This window comes from Callorhinchus milii, unplaced genomic scaffold (assembly GCF_018977255.1).
Source record: "Callorhinchus milii isolate IMCB2004 unplaced genomic scaffold, IMCB_Cmil_1.0 Scaffold17, whole genome shotgun sequence".
In the NCBI taxonomy this organism is placed as follows: Eukaryota; Metazoa; Chordata; class Chondrichthyes; order Chimaeriformes; family Callorhinchidae; genus Callorhinchus; species Callorhinchus milii.
The window spans coordinates 15172918-15189489 of NW_024704758.1; the positions used below are offsets into that span (position 1 = coordinate 15172918).

The following is a 16572-nucleotide window of genomic DNA, read 5'->3' on the forward strand; positions in this document are numbered from 1 at the left end:
ACATTTTGTAGTCCATCCTGTATTTGTGTGTGTGTGAATGTGTGTGTGTGAGTATGTGTGTGTAACCACTGCTCCCTAGTCTTGTAAGTAGAAAAAAAATTCCATCCAGGAAATCAAAGAAAGTCAAAATTTTAAAACTTAATGCGAGAACCATAAACTCTTCTCCTAGGAATGAACATTGACTGTTTACTGATTTAAAATGTAATTACCCTTTATTTGAGAAAGATAATAGTGCGTACCTTTTGTACGATATAATTCAGAGATATTCACTTTTCCTTTCTTGTCTCTGTCTATACTGCAGAGTTTTAGCTCGGCTTCAGCAATTGTAATGAGAAAAGGCGCTTGACTGCATTTGAGAGAATTCACCTTGGTCTTTAGAGGGTATTAGAATATCATGTGTATCAAAGCAGAATGGGAACCCTGATCAATAGACACCACAGTATTGTACCCCAAGGCAAAGAGGCTTTACATTCCATGCTGCTTGTCACAGCAGTTAATCGTGTTCCTTTGCATTCCATTTAGATTGAGCTGTGATTATGAGACTTGGAATATAGGTATAAATGACCGTGATTTAATGTGAACTTGTAGATGCCCAACTCCAGCCCCTACGCTGTCTGATGTAAACTTGACTTGCAGTCAAAACTTTCGCTCTCTCTGCTACTCAAGGATATGTTAACGGTAAAACTCCATTGAATTATTTTGTTTTAAAACTCTGAACGAACGGCAGCAGAGTGTTGTGAAGTTTTGCTCCAAAGTGGGGGATATTGCTCAAAGAACCTCTTGCTTGTTGCATATTGAGCAAACCTAACGGTTCACCATGTGCTGCTGAAGTTGTTTTTTATTTCCACAAGTGGCTAATTATAGATTGTGAGATTGGAGACTGCTTTATTACAGAAATGTAAAATGAATACAGCTTTTCTCAGTTATCTTTCCCCGAGTGGTAATATCTCTGCATGTGTAATGGCAACACTACAAAAGCTTTGCAGAAAAAGACCAGCAATCTGGACGTTTTATGATTTTTGCAAGAAAACGTGTTGAAACGTTTGGTTTTTTTTGGCTCATCACATCGTTCTATTGATCTTTTTGATCTTTTCAATACATATAATTTTGGAATATCAAAGCGACAACCGCCAATAAAATTGTATCAAGATAGTGAATATTTCATAATGAGGAGAGACTGTGTAAATGCTCCCATATGAAAACATGAATAACAAAAATAAATCAACCAGCCATTAATATTGTAAACTGCACATAACCCTAAGGATGGAATAGGACTTGGGTATTGTAGGTAGAAATTCAAAAGCTAATTCTTACAGCTGGGGATAGAACTTATGAAAGGAGAGTGGTAGTAAATGATTTAATGAAGGAATGAATTTCTAGGAACCCTAAATTAATTTTCCTATTACAAATTGCAAGTAAAGCAAAGCACGTTTAATACTTTAACAAAAATCTAACGTAGTGTCATCAGTGAGTGGCCCAAACATTTTTTAAATGGTGTTTCAGAGAAATGCTTACTGTTTTGTTACTGTTAAATCAATGACCCTTTCCTGCAATAATGAGTAACGTTTCCGAAGCTATTGCTAACTTGGCTAATTTGACGGCATAAATATATGAAATTCTGCAAATATAGCCATTTATAGGATTCAAAGTAAAAATTAACTTGCAGAAAAATCTTATTTGTCTTATACATACATGATGGTGGGCACTGATATAGTTGTGGCTCTGAGGTCCATTTCACAACATGGTCAGTGGGCACAAAGCATCAAACTCTGTAATGATCAGCATCAGGGCTGCCTGTGGCCTGAGGTAGAGGAAGCACAAGGTCACAGCACCAAGCTAAAGCTGGTAGGTTAGACAGGATACACTTTGGACATGAGGGAAGGTTGAATTTGTATATTATATGCAAAACAGAAGTTAAAAATGGCATACAATAGACAATAATGTAGGAAATGAGGGACAATATGAGAAAAGGAGGGTGCTGATGGAATATCAGAGCCCATGGAGGAGCAGGTTTGACTTGGTAAAGATTTACTCTAATGAGATTCTTCACTGTACATATAAAAGTGCCCATTTATTCCTCCAAGCTGTCTTAAATTATCCTGTTATACATATGGCACAATTTTTCAATCTATTTCAGTGCAATGGCATGCTTTGTATCTACCCCCAAGCTAATTATTTTGCAGTTTTTGCCAGCACTCATTTTTAGATAACTTGTTTTAACAAGAAAATAATGCTGAGTTACAGTGCAAGGCAGATGTTTGAGCATCAAATAATCTTGTATGATATGGCTGGTGTTTCAGTGTTCAAGTGCAAAGCCAAGATATTCCACTTGTCCTTAAGTGAAACAAATTAGATATGCATTTATAGCAGTAAAATCCCATTAGAAACAACTTCATCAGAATCGCTGCACTTAAGCAGTGAAAAGAACTACTCCCTATGCGCTAATACATTGTCATTTTTATTTTGTATAAATTGTCAGAGTTGGCAATAATTCAGCAATATAATTTAGTTAGCTTGGTAACAAATACGTAAATATATGAACACCTTCCCCCCCCTCCCCCACCCCACATCTTCATAAACTTTAATCAGAATGGTAACATGATGTTTTTATATTAATGGCATATTTTTAAAAAACAAAACTTCAACTTTAAAATATTTCCAGTGGCATTACTTACACGTCATCAGGACTACCTATCTCATTAATCAGTTTAAATTGATTTGATGTCCCGTTTTCATGCACCCTTGCCATTTAACAAATGCCGAGCTTACAAGCCAAGCTATTTTATTGGCTTTCTGCTCCTAAATACTCCATTAATGTCTTTCCAAAGTAGAATTTGTAACTGGAATGAGATGCCACATATGGCAACATGAGAGATCGCAAACATAGCTTCCTGTTGGTGATGACAGCTTTGAACTTTTTCTACCAGTTTCTTGAAAGCATTAGAGTTTGCTTTTACATTTTTAAAAAAAAGCTATTTCTCAGCTGCAGTAACCCCAGTGTAGTGAACGATAATCACTTAAATGTGTCCTGTTTTTATACAGATTTTGTATTAGACCAGAACCAAATCTAAGTAAGCTTCACTGTAAATTCTTAAGTAATGGATTACTTTTAAAGCTTTAAAATGTAAAGAATTTATGAACTTAAGCTTATATATATATAAGAGTTTTGTAGAACATTTTTACTGTGGCTATGGTAAAAAATACAGCTTATGAATGCATTTCCATCATAAGTGCTACATAAGCAATAGTTTTGTGCTTTTATGGAAGATGTGATTTATTGATGGAACTGCAGCTGTAACTGTTGGTACACTGCCTTAAACTATCATTTTTCAAAGTTAGTTGATAATTTATCAAGAAAAGTGACAAGCCATCGAACTACACATCAATAAAAGCATTCTATGAGACATAATTAGCCATTCAATTAATCAGAACGTATTCAGAGTGTTCTGGCTTATCTAAACCTTTGCAAGCACTATGTTATGTTCTTTGACAAATTTTGCAAAAACTTTGAAGTCATTCCCCTCACCCATTCCTTAAAGAATGATTCCTCTTTTTGCTTGGTTTAGTGAAGGAAATTGTTCAAGCCATGAGCTCTTGCATTTGAAGTACCTGGTGATTTCAAACCTTCTATTTGTCTAATATTCCTCACTTTCATTAAACCTTTGCATGTTTGCAAATAAATTGATTGCAGTGATTTTCACATCACCCTATTAATACTTTTAATCAATAAATCTCTGTATTGGATGTTATAAGGATAGGTTGTGAACCCAGACCAGATACTTCACATGACTGGGTCTAAATGGTTACTTAAAGTTCTGATTCCTCAACGTGGCTGTTACGTTAGTGGAGAGGAAAATTGACATCTGAATCAGAGTCTGTATCTAAGGATAATCAGAGTCTATATGTAAGGATATCGAGTCCACAATCAATACAAGAGCCTTTCTCAAACCAAAATCCTTCGACCCGAGGTCAACTTCTCAATCCAAACATCATTCTGCCAACTTAATGTAACCTCATTTTGTACCTACGGCTTTCTTTGGTTTATTGATGGCCATGAGAGCAAACCTTGCAAACGTGTATTTTAGAGTCTTTGCCTAAGGTGATGTTATCAGGATTCTGTAATCTTACATGGTTTCTGGCCCCTTCCTTTTTTGGCAGGGAATGAGCATCCAGAATGTGGATATGAAACGCCTCTTTTTTTTTAAAAGAACAAGGGATGGTGTGTTTTCTGTCCTGATGCTGAGGAAAGCTTTGCTAATCTATAAATAGAAGCATGTGCATTGCGGATAGGCGTTTTGTTACTCGCCCTCCCGCAGGTCACAAACCACCTCCTGACTGCATTGGTGCAGTAGCAGCTCCTCAGCTCTGCCTTTGTTGGATGTTTTGCAAACCAACATTTTTTGGGGGGGGCAATTCTCCAGATATTCTTCTTCGGTGCTTGGCAAAGCCTTTAGTAGTGCACAACATTCAAAAGCCACCAGCCTGATCCAGGTTGTTATGTGGAAAATTAAGAAATGATAAAAGACTTTGTATTTAGTTGGTTATTGAATAGTTCCTGCTCTTCAGACTTTGAACTTTAGAAAGTCACAAGACCTAGATTTTAATGTAATAATTCGAAAGCTCTTTCAGTTGTTGGAAACAAACGGTAGCTTTTTTATTAATGGGCTGAAATCAACTGGTCACATCTGTATAATATATTGCTTCTCTGGAACCTTATTAGCACGTGTAGGTGTTTGAATGTAATGGCCTGGACGTGAACCACGCACTAACATTTTCATTGGCTAACTAGGTTTGTTTTGCAACAAGTGTCTTATTCCTTTGTAGATGCATGTTGAAATTTAGAAACGATTTGAAATCTTGATGTCATTTGGATTTTTGCTTTAAATCATCCTCCCTGACATCAGTCTCTGCCAGGAAATTGTTAGGAAATTAGGATTACCTCATTTTATCAGCTTCTTCATCTTTCGTAAGCAGATCCTACATTAAGTTGTTTCAATGTTAATCATCGATATAGAATGGGGTTAGTTTAGTGGGTGGAACATGAAGGAGGTTCTACTAAAGACTGATGAGGATCTGGGATCTCACTTAATCCACGTCCTTCAATTATCACAAGGATTCTGACGAAATAATAACCCAGAGGATTAAGATTAGGTGCGACACCGAAAGTCAAAGCAGACCTATAATAAAGCACATAGTATTTAGTAGAATTTTCCTCAAGTGGCAAAACTACAGATAATAATAGTAATAATAATAATGCTTTCTAAACAAATTTTAAGTTGGCCCCAAGTTCCTGTTGCACAGCAAGTTTCATGACAATCAACCTTTTCTAACGTGTTTTAGCAATACTGTAAATATACTCCATCAGTTACTTGGCGAGCTGCTGTAGGAATTGGAACTTAAGGGCATGATGCTCTGGGGATGCAACCAGCTTTATAATTTGGGGGAATTTTTGTCCTGACAGTACAGAAAAGATAAGATTTACTACTTTGCGGTTGAGAGTCTAATCGTGTCAGCCAGGAGACAATTGTAGAAAACTGGAGATTTCAGAATTCGAGCAAGAGTACAAGAGTTTGGTTCAAAAATACAGTATAACGTTCATCTCAGCTAACAGACGCTCGGATTTGTCATTTCAAATGCAGCAAAAAATAACTTCATCAATAGTAAAACAGATTGTCAAATGCTTAAAAACCACACGTAGCTGTACTTCGAAAATAAACCACAATTAAACCCTGCAATGCTAAACATGAATAATGGCTTGTTTAGGCTGATCAGATCTGCATAGATAATTTTGTAATGAAAAGGGTCACATTTTGTGATAGAAAATCATTGGCTCATGGCACTACAGCTGTATTCAGACAATCTTTGTCATAGCTGGAAATGAGTACGGACTAGCCCGGGAGGGGCGAGCAGTGAGATAGTAACTTATCTTCAGACAGTGTATTGAAGTGGTGAGATGTGCTCTGTCTACATTCTGTCCTAGAAAGTAAGAAAGTTGCATGGTTAACTCCAGGTGTTCGATGAGGAGAAGTTTTAAGTTGACTTTTTAAAAAAAACTTATATCATTCTTAAGCGTACGTGCATTTGTAAAAAATGTTTTGCAAGGTTCATTGCAAATCATCGTTTTGATTGGGATGAATCACTTGTGGAAGATATTCTGTTCTGCATTGTTTCTGCTGTTTAGCTGTTGGGATTTTGAATATTGGTTTAATTAGTTTGTCAGAATAAATCAGTCCTAACTAGCTTTTTAATCAATGTATCCAGAGAAGATTTTGCTTTGGGAATTTTAATATCCACCTGAACGGATGGGGGACATGTGACGATGCAGCACTCCCGGGCATCGAAGTATCAGCCTGGACTTGGGAGTTCAAAGACCAGACCTGGGGCTTGAAGCAATAACCAAGAGTGACAGAGGTTGACACCTGTATCATTACACAGCATCTGTGGCTAATTTGTCAGATGCGGTGAATGTTACCGCAACAGATTATCTTTGCAGACAACAAATTTGGATTTTTTGCAAGTGAAGTTTTGTTCCGTTCGAGCACAGGGAGGTCACCACCACTACTTATAATAATAAAATATTGATAGAAAGCAGCACTTGTGAATTTTCCTTTTAGCTCTTGAATTTTTTTGGGTTAAGGATCTGATAAGGTAGCTTACTTTGGCTTTTATTACTGTACAACTTGTCAGACTTTGGCAGTTTTCGTGAAACCTTGATCCCTATTCCCTCGGGTCCTTAAAAAGTACCTGAAATACTATATGCTTCTGACTTTAATCCTCAAGGTATTTTGAAGTGAAGTATGAAGTTGAATGAGCAGTACTTTGGTGAGAATTCTACTGGTCCTGTGGGAAACCAGTCTATTAATTACAAGTTCAGGAGAAAGTTACAATAATCGCACAGCAGTTAAATGATACAAACCGCCTGTAGCTCTTTACTTCAACTTCAGACGGTGAAGAAAAGGAGAAGACATTAAAAGGGTCTCGTGATGCCTAATCTTTATTTGTTGCTCTTCATTGTGTTCTTTGCTTCTGGGGTCTTGATATTTGGCTTTGATATTGTTATCAAAGAGAGATTTTAATCTTTCTCTGGGAAATGCTATTTTAACCAAACAAACCATCTTTTGCTTTATTAAAACGGGAGCAAGCAGGGTGTAAAGACTGAGTGAGTGACACAGCCGTTTACTGTACTGAAAGTATGTGTTGCCCGTTCTTGAAGACATTACAATCAACATTGTTGCTCTGGTGGGCGCAGGTTTGTAACCATAATTACCCTCTTGGGAACTCTGACAGCACAGTATTAGCTGTTTAATTAGGGTGAGGTGTTGAGTGGCAAAAGCACAGTTTAGCTGTGGGCAGTGTGTGACCAGGGAGGCTGAGAAGAAGGAAAAGGAAAGGGGAGAAAGAATAACATGAAAGGAAAGACATTGTTGAGCTACAGGAGGGGAAGGGAAGAGAAGAGAGAACAAGGATGCGTTCTGTAGACTCGCAGCGATCCTGACCAAAATGTATGACACTGCAACCGCTAAACGAGAGGATAATAACATTTTACAGTGGGAGGAACATTCCTCAGAGCACAGTGAAGTATAGAATGGGGCTGAGATGTGTTTATTTTGAAGATACTCAAAGCGGATGAGTGATGGGGACTGCTAGAGACTGGAACTCCAAGAGATGTGCATGTTCTTGACAAGGGTGGATGGATATTGAAAGTTAAACCTGGCCATCTCCCTGCCTGGTACTGTACTGCACTGAGCTACAATCTGGAACCTTTCCAATTCAGTTCTGCATCTAACTTCTCTTGAGCTGTGGATCATGAAAGAACTTACCAGTCCTGCTTGCCTAAGGATTTATAATGAATGGTGGCAATCACCGCCTTTATAGTTACAAATTATTAAATGAGATGCTGGCAATCAACATATAAACTGCTGGGTTTGTGACTCAATCTGCAGTATGAGTTCTGGCAATTTTCTCAAGTCCTGCCATGGTGCTTTCTAAGTATTTAAATTCACAAAGTCTCTTAATGTTTCCTTCTTTACTGCTCAGGAACACCACAGAGCTCTCCACTCTGAAACCTAGCAAGGTTTTGAACTTGACGCTGATGATAAAACTCTCTTGATGAGCTGGAAGAGGAAGCAGATAATGTTCATACTGTAGTTGAGCAGTGATTGATTCTTCAAGATGTGATGTGGCCACTTTAGGAAGCCCGTGAGAGAGTGTATGAGTTTTCCATTACCCAAGGTCTTCAGCACTGCTCAATCACATAGTCCTTTGAGCTTTGATGGGTGCTGATTAGTACCCCTACAATGACCATAACTTGTCCCCCACATAACAATCTATTGACTATTACCTCAAAACCAGGCATTGTTTATATTAGAGAATAATCCTATGTTATAATTTTGCCCCTTTTGTTTGCTCTGAACTTTTTAAGGCAGCCCAAAGTTTTATTTGGTCAAATCAGTTTGCTACAAAGAATGAAATGTCAGGTTTGCCTTTTGGAGGGGAGCAGAGGGGAATTCAAATTCAAAGCACCGTTTCCTATGTTGGACATCTTTCGAGATGGTTTTTGGTCAAGTATGAAAGTTGTCCTGTTTGTCCTGGCATTCCTTTCCCATTGCCTTCAAATAAAGTGTTTATAAAACAGAGCTTTCTCTATTATGTCTAATTCACATAATGGTGCTACAGTCAGTGGAATTAATTCTACATTTTTATTGTGTGGTATACGTCTAGTGTCGTTCATCCATGAGAAGAATGGATGCAAAATGTTAAGTCTGGTAAAACAATACTCTATTATCATAATTCCCATGTAAAGCCCTCACTGTGGTTTTGTCTCCCGCTGCTCACACATGTCTATGCAACCACAGTAGATGGATATCTAGATAAGCGGGTATAAAAGCTGGTCATGCTGAAATGGACATGTGAAACTTAACGCGTTTTATTTCAATAAAACTTCACAATGTAAAAATATGTCGTTCTGCGTTTTTTTTGTGAGCTCAACAAGATCAGACTACTGTCTTCTCATTTCTCTGTCCCCCACTCCGCGCCCCCCCCCCCGCCCTCCTACAAGATTGATTTTATTAAATTAAATCTGGTGCACATGAGCAAAATGGACCCTACTTGTAAAAACAGAAGCCTTTTGAAGGGAATCATACCTGATTTTATTAAATCACGTTCATTCAGGTAGACAGAAGTCTTTACTTCCTTTACTCACCTACGGCCTACGCAGTTTGCACTGTAGAATGCAGCACAATCTTACACGCTCGTGGTGGTGGATTTTTTTCCCCTTAAAAAACGTAATTTGATAAATATTATTTGCGCATTTTAAAAATGTTTTTTTTAAATTTTGAACCTAACGAAGCTAATGCATATCTCTTCAGATCAGCTGAATAGTGAAACAGGACCTTGATTACTAGTCTCCTTCAGCAGCTATAATTGCATCTTGTCTTATTTCTTCTTTGCCTTTAATAAACAAGCTTTAGTTCTGCAGAGAGTATGCATACCACATCTTGATTGGAAGCCAAGTAAAAGACTTGGTTATTATCGATATCAAACATCTTGCAGAGATTTAGTACTAACCCACTTTGCAGAAGTGTACAGAGTGCTAGCGACGAGTGCAAATTCTCTTGTGAATCAGCGATATCCAGATATGCTAATTATTTTTAATACAGATTTAATCTAACAGGACACCCAAAAAAATTGAATGAGACAAAGCCATTTGGTTTATCGAGCCTTCTGTCCTCATAAGCCATGTGCAATCTTCCCCACCATATATTCTACATCACGTCATTTAGTTAATCTACCGAGGGTTGGTGGAGATCTGAACAATTTAATAATAATTCTTGCATTTGATATAGCGCCTTATCACGTCGTTGAGACGTTTCAAAGTGTTTCACAGAAATATACTGTAAAGTGAATTGACTGTATATTTTGTGGGCGAATTTTCCCCTTGACTCAAAGGCATTTTCTCCACACACTATACCTTTTTAATCTATTTATATTTCCATTGTATAGAGTTGCCATTATTTGCCACAGCTAACATTTTAATGGTCCCAAAAATCATTGTGTTACTTGAAGTATTTTATCGTCTCTCTCTCTCTCTCTCTCTACTCTACAATCTTCACCCTCCCATTCCAAATCCAATATTTATTCAGCTCTGTTTTTAAGAAGTTAATCAACCTACTCTTAATTGCTGTTGCTGGCAGTCTGTTCCACATAGTCACAAACCTATAAGGGAAAAACATTTCTAATCTTCAGGTTCCATTGAGGTTCATTAACTGTGTCTCTCGGTACTTTAGCCTCTCGAGCGATGCTGAACAGATAACTCGTTTTGGCAGAGCTCGGCTACATGTGTGATCAACTCGCCATCGCACCAGCCTCTCCAACATCAGCCTGAAAATAGGGTTAAACCGTTTACCCTGGTTATGTCAAACTGCAGTGGTCAGACCACTGACTGACATTCACAACGTTGTTGTTTTTTTAGCCAACTGAGCATTGATTTTAAAATGCCAGATTCAAATTGGAGTGGTGCAAGCAGCAATAATCAGATGGGGAAGCTCGTTTAACTTTGTAATATAAATTTTAATATATATATATATTTATATGTTCAGAGCAGAACTAATGGGCAAACCTTGCAAGATTCCACGACCTGTAAGATTTCTTGTGTTAATTAAGTCCGGGAACGCCATGAAGAATAGGTGCAGCTTGTGGATGAATTTCGTAATCAACGCCCATAAATGACTGTCCTGCCTTTTTTGGCAGTCCGTATCTCCCAGTCAGCCGGCTATTTGCTGGTAAAGAAATTAGGTCACTGAGCATGTACAGTCATTATTCTGAAGTGAATGACAAACTTGCAGGCATTTCAGAAAAGATTAAAGAATATCGAAAATTTGCCCTAGTGTTCTTTTAATCTACTTTATTTGTTATAGTTACACTGCAATAGTCCAAACCTATTCTCCGTAGATACTTCTAACACCTCTGGGCACTTGTGATGATTTGTTTTCCCCAGTAAAGTACTTTGTTGGTTTGTGTAGCTGGTTTGCTGCTGTCTCTGTCACCTTCCTAAATCCCATATTATTATTAATCGTACGATCTTCCCAGGAAAGCACATGAGGCAAGTGTCCAACACACAGAAGGCAGCAGGAGGCAACAGGAAGAATGCAATGAAGGAAAAGGGAATGCCTGGAGAGAGATCAATGCCAAAAGCAGTAACAGGTATTTTCAGTCTAGATCTTTTCATATCTTGAGGGCATAGAAAGCAAAGAACGTTCAACCCATCCAACCTACTCCTTCCCACACATAACCTAGCCCTATAATGGAGTGCATCCCACCTATTCTTTCCTCCCAAGGAAAGTTCTGCACAGGTTTCATTCATTCCTAAAGGCAATGGAGGAAAAAAACAACTGCACATTTCTCACTATTCAGACCTGACCTTCCTTCAACACACATCTGGCACTTTGTCAATTACTGAATATTCTGTACAAAGGAAGAGATTGTAAATCACTCTTTAAATGCAAATACATGGCGAGGTTGATTGGGGAGAAAAACTGTCGTCTCGGAGCATTTTCTAAAATCAGGAGACGGAAATGTTGGCTTCAGATTTGTTTTAGTCTCTTCACATGACACACTCGGGGGCTATCATTATTATGGAAGGGAATTTTAGCTCTAGGTAGAGGTTATAATAATCCTTGCATTTGATATAGCACCTTGTAACATCTCAAAGCGCTTCACAGGATATACTGTAAAGTGAATTGACTCTATGTTATAGGCAAAACGAGGCTCAACTCAACACTGTCCTCAACAGAATTGGGTGTTGTGCCCAGGTCAATGAGATGAAGACGAATTTGTTTAATCTCCGTATCCTCAGAAGCTGAGGCCAATGGTGACACCTGCAGCTGCTGCTCCAGTTGAAGATGATGAGCTTTGCACAGACCAGAGATCAAATTTACCCATTGTGCCATCAGGGAGCTTTTGTGTTTTAATATCCCATCTGTCTGGAATGGCAATAAGCTCCAGTCCCCAAAGTGGCTTCAGAGAATATGTTTTCTCGTGCAATTCAAATTAAAACAGGATTTAACTGTATTAGATTATAATTACAGCTTGCAATCGATACTGATGTTTTTTTCATTATTCTGTACATTACATGGTGGGTTGCTACCTTTACATGCTGATGTGTCTGTGCAGGTAAACTGCACTTTGATTAACTGCAAATGTATGGAATTCTTTTCTATTTTATGACTGGAAAGTTGTTGACAGTGAACTTCACTTTTTATTTCTCTCTATTCGGGTTTGGAAGCTTTTCACCCCCAAAGTGTAATCTTTTCTGAACCTCGGTTACAAATAAGACATTCAGGACATAGTCATATATAAGTGATTTGTTTGACAAAAGATTAATATGGCTTCAGCTTTGTTTTTTCTGAAATCAACCCTGTCCAGGTTTCAGTGTGTTTGGCAAGTTTTTTCATGCATCTGTATAACCTGATGATATCTAGGAGATTTATAGTTTTGTTGTCTCTGCTCACTCTGCGTACAAATCTGAGCTATTTGAAGTGCGAAAAGTGCCTGGTAATATTGGATGTTTCAACTCAATCTAAATTCACTTAACGTGTGGTGATAATCAGTGTTAAACACATGTTAAGCGTTAAGAGATTTATGATCAATAAAGCAAGACAGATTAGAACTCATTTAAACACTTCGAGCCAACTGCAAGTTATTTTTCCGTGTGATGCATTCCAAAGTTGGTTGAATTTCTAAATCCAAACGAATGATGTTTGCTGGATCTGTATCCATCCAAACCAGTTACCCACCTCAGGACTAACTTTGTCATCCATACTTTAATCCAAACATCCAACACCATAATATCCACGATTGTTATTCAGCGGAAGTTGATTCAGCGCACAATGAATCAAAAATCTCTCCGTTCTGTTCAAAGTCGTGTGTTCCCTTATCTGACATTATCTTGTACCTGCACATATCTGTCTGGGTTGCTCTTGCCTCTGAGACGGATGGTTGTGGGTTCAAGCCCCATGACAGGACGTTGAGCTTACAAACTACCAATGCGGTGCTGGGAGTGGGCTGTGTTCCTTGAGGTGCTGTCCTTCACATGAGACAGTTAACCAGAGTTCCTGTCTGCCTGTCCACATGGCAGAATCCCATGGTACTATCCTAACTCACAATCTTAGAAATAAAATTGGTTGCTCACTTCATAACTGCTTCATAGCTGTGTGCAAGTGTCACTGAATGTTATTACAATATAGAATCCTGCACCTTATATCATATGTTTAATATATATCTCATTCTGGATCCTTTTATTTGAATGATTCCAGCGTGAAGACTTCCAGATTTTATATACGGGGAAACAAATCAGAACCTTCATGTGGACAGACTGACCTCAGTGGCAAATCTGTAATAAATGGGTGTTTGAAGGCTTCTTGTTTGAAACATCATTTTAAGTTTGATATTCCCCTCCCAGGATAATAATTGTTAATAGTGAGGAGCTGCTGTAGATTGTGGAATTCAAGCTCTGAGAAACAACTTGCCAAGAATCGCTGGCTTCGATCACAAACCTGTGCATAATGAGTGTGCAACACTGGAATTCTGTGAAGGGCTGAGAATTATGCTTGGTATGCCTTCATCTGGACTCTCCTATTGCCACAGAGTTTATGGTTGTCAATAAAAGAGAGACTCCAAGTAACCCAGGATTAAAGATAATGACGTATTACTCTATTTAACTCTAGCTGTGCCCATTGTACTTAAGGAGAGATTATTTGACTGAACTGATGTTCTGGATTCTGTGGCACTGTACGGTAATGCTGCATTTTGAAGTTTTAAGTTTGAATTACTGTTGTTCAACTCTTTCAAATCGTGACATTTTGCTGCGAGCTTCCGCCTTGATGCGAAACGTGGCATTCTCTTCAATCTTGTCGTCTCTTCCTTTCTCCTTTCCGCTTCTCCAGTTTAGAAGTGACTTTGGACCTTGCGTGTTAATGCCATTACTGTAGCCAACAGATAGTCCGCGTTTCAGATCACGGATTCAGAAACAAGTGACATTCAAACCTGCTAATGCGCAGTGGTTTGGTCTGTCATTTGCAGTTGTCAATAGTTCACTTCATTAAGCTCTGTCAAACGGATAGTCATACATAGTCATGCTCTTACAGCTACTTGATGCCTTTACACTTTCCTTCAGTCTATCTATAAAAGCACACAGACACGACAGGGATTGATGGTTAAGTATTCAGTGACCGCCATGTTGTGAGCTTTCCTACTGTGCAATGCCATTAATTTCCCTTAGCCGTCGTTTTTTTAGTTGAAACACTCTCTGTCCAATTTCAGCTTTAATCTTGCTCATATTTTCTACCAGGAGCCAAACAACAGGACACATTTAGGAATACACTTGCCAAGATGCTGAACACAGCACGGTGCTACCTTCAAGACTTGGGCCACTTACCCAAAAGCCCTGAACAAAACCTGTCCCCTGACAGAAGCCAGACTGCTCATAGCTTTTCAACACAAAGTTCATTGGCCATCAACAGCAAAGGACAGGTATGGAAGGTGACTAGTGGGAGGGGAAAAGACTGGGTTAAATACATATTGGCCTTCAAATCAAGAGAAGACCCTTGCCATACCTCACCATTCCATTGCCCATTTCAATGTAGAAACCACCTGCATGTTCTGAGTCCCTATGGAAATCATTACATTCCATTTTATTTTATTTCCTCAGAAAAATATGAAATTATTCTTCCCACCCAACTATTGACATAAGAGTATTTAAACAAAAATGCAAACTGGTAATTATCTTACGCCACAGGAGAGCTTATTCAAGGTTTTTTTTGAAAATGATTCAATGTGCTTCTTTAATGGACTTTTTTTTCAATATAAATTTTTTTTCTGTCTTGTTCTTTCTCTCGCTCCTCCCATGGGTGAGAATCACTCAGATAAGAAGCAAGGCCATTCCTTCAGTGGAACAGAAGGTATTTGCTGACCTTTTACATGCCACCACCAACTAAACTGGCTCCTGGTGCACACCCCACTCACCAGCTGAGTCCTTCTGGGCCTGATCAGAACCCGCCAGCGCTACAGCTTTACTGTTCAACCCTTAAACATTGCCAATTGTTGTTGTTGTAAACATTGCCAAAATATCAAACAAACAAAAATGCGACTAAACCCACATCAAATCCCCTTCCCCCCAACTAACAACAGACAGGCCTCGTCATCCGTCCAACCATCAGCAGCTTCTCTCTGTAGCCAGAGCCCCATATGCTGCTCACTGTGCTCCAGAGCCATCTCCCCACAGTAAACACTGCTCTGTGGGTCAGCCTCACCTGAGAAGATCATTTTCTCTCAGCCACAGGCAGTCGGCACCATCTGCTTCCCACCGATAACAGTGAGTCAGCTTCTCGAGGGGAGGTCAGTCAGGTTCCACTTTGCCATCTGCACCAACTAGAGATTGTAAACAATATAATAAAACATAGTTATCACATATAGGTGTGTGTGCATGCACACATATACACACACGCATACATGCGCGCGCACACACACACACAGATAACCACACAGGCATTTATATAACTAGATATATGCAGTGTAGACATGCATCGTATATTCACACAAATACAACAACAAGATTACCTTTGTATAGCGCCTTTCACGTCAAATACACACCAAAGTGAATAAAACTGATTCATTGAAAGTACTCCCAGGCCTCCCAGCCGTCCTCAAACCCAATACGTATCCTGAATCCATTTGCAATTGACTAGTGGATGAAGGGGGGCTGGGGCCCAGCTGGTTTCAGGATGCATTTCCAGATGACATGCCTGCTCGGTGATTGTTTCGTTGAGAAATAAATAAAACTGATGCAAAACATTTGACATCTCTGATAATGATCAGAATCGGGCTCGATAGCACGAGGGGGTAATAATAATAATAATAATAATCCTTGCATTTGATATAGCGCTTTTCACGTCGGGAGGACGTCCCAAAGCGCTTCACAGAATATACTGTAAAGTGAATTGACTGTATATTTGTGGGCGAACGCGGCAGCCAATTGCGCACAGCAATGTCCCACAAACAGTCGTAGATTGAAAATGACCAATTTATTATTGTTTTGGGTTTTTTGGAGGGATTATTATTAGGCTCTGTGTGGAGTAAGGAAACTTGCCCAAGGTTTCGCCCTCTGCCTGGAATTGAACTCAGGTCTCTCGCTTGCAAAGCGAGTGCTCTAACCACTGAGCTACAGGACTCCGAAATATACAGGGTATATTTATGTTCAAGGTGCAATATTATTGTATATATTCTGCCTAATGCAAATTGCTCTGTGCAGTTCAATTGCAAGCTTCACATTTCTGTACCATCTCCACACTTCATGGAAAAAGTCACAGTAAAATGGGACAGGAGAGCCCTGAGGACCTTGTGCATTTTTTGCTGTTGTGTAATTCGCTGTTATTTACAATTCCTTGTTTAGAGCAAACACTTTCCTGACAGGGTGTCAAATTGAGATCTGCTGAAAGACAGATACCGCTCACAGACCTGAGAGTTTTTCATTCCTAACAAGACCATCGCTTATGGTTTTGCTGTTTGTAGTTTGCC

The 16572-nt window shown here is 38.9% G+C and overlaps 1 protein-coding gene across 3 annotated transcripts in view; it reads left to right on the forward strand.

Annotated features, from left to right (window-relative positions):
• The window catches only part of si:ch211-266k8.4 (carabin), a 59348-nt gene that overhangs the window by 21745 nt on the left and 21031 nt on the right, over window positions 1-16572 (forward strand). For 2 of the 3 annotated variants that reach the window (XM_042341287.1, XM_042341288.1), the window contains exons 11-12: window positions 11089-11202; window positions 14348-14529. In XM_042341287.1, coding sequence (XP_042197221.1) covers window positions 11089-11202; window positions 14348-14529 — 296 coding nt within the window. The remainder of the gene's footprint in view (window positions 1-11088; window positions 11203-14347; window positions 14530-16572) is intronic. The other variant, XM_042341289.1, reaches the window with a different exon arrangement.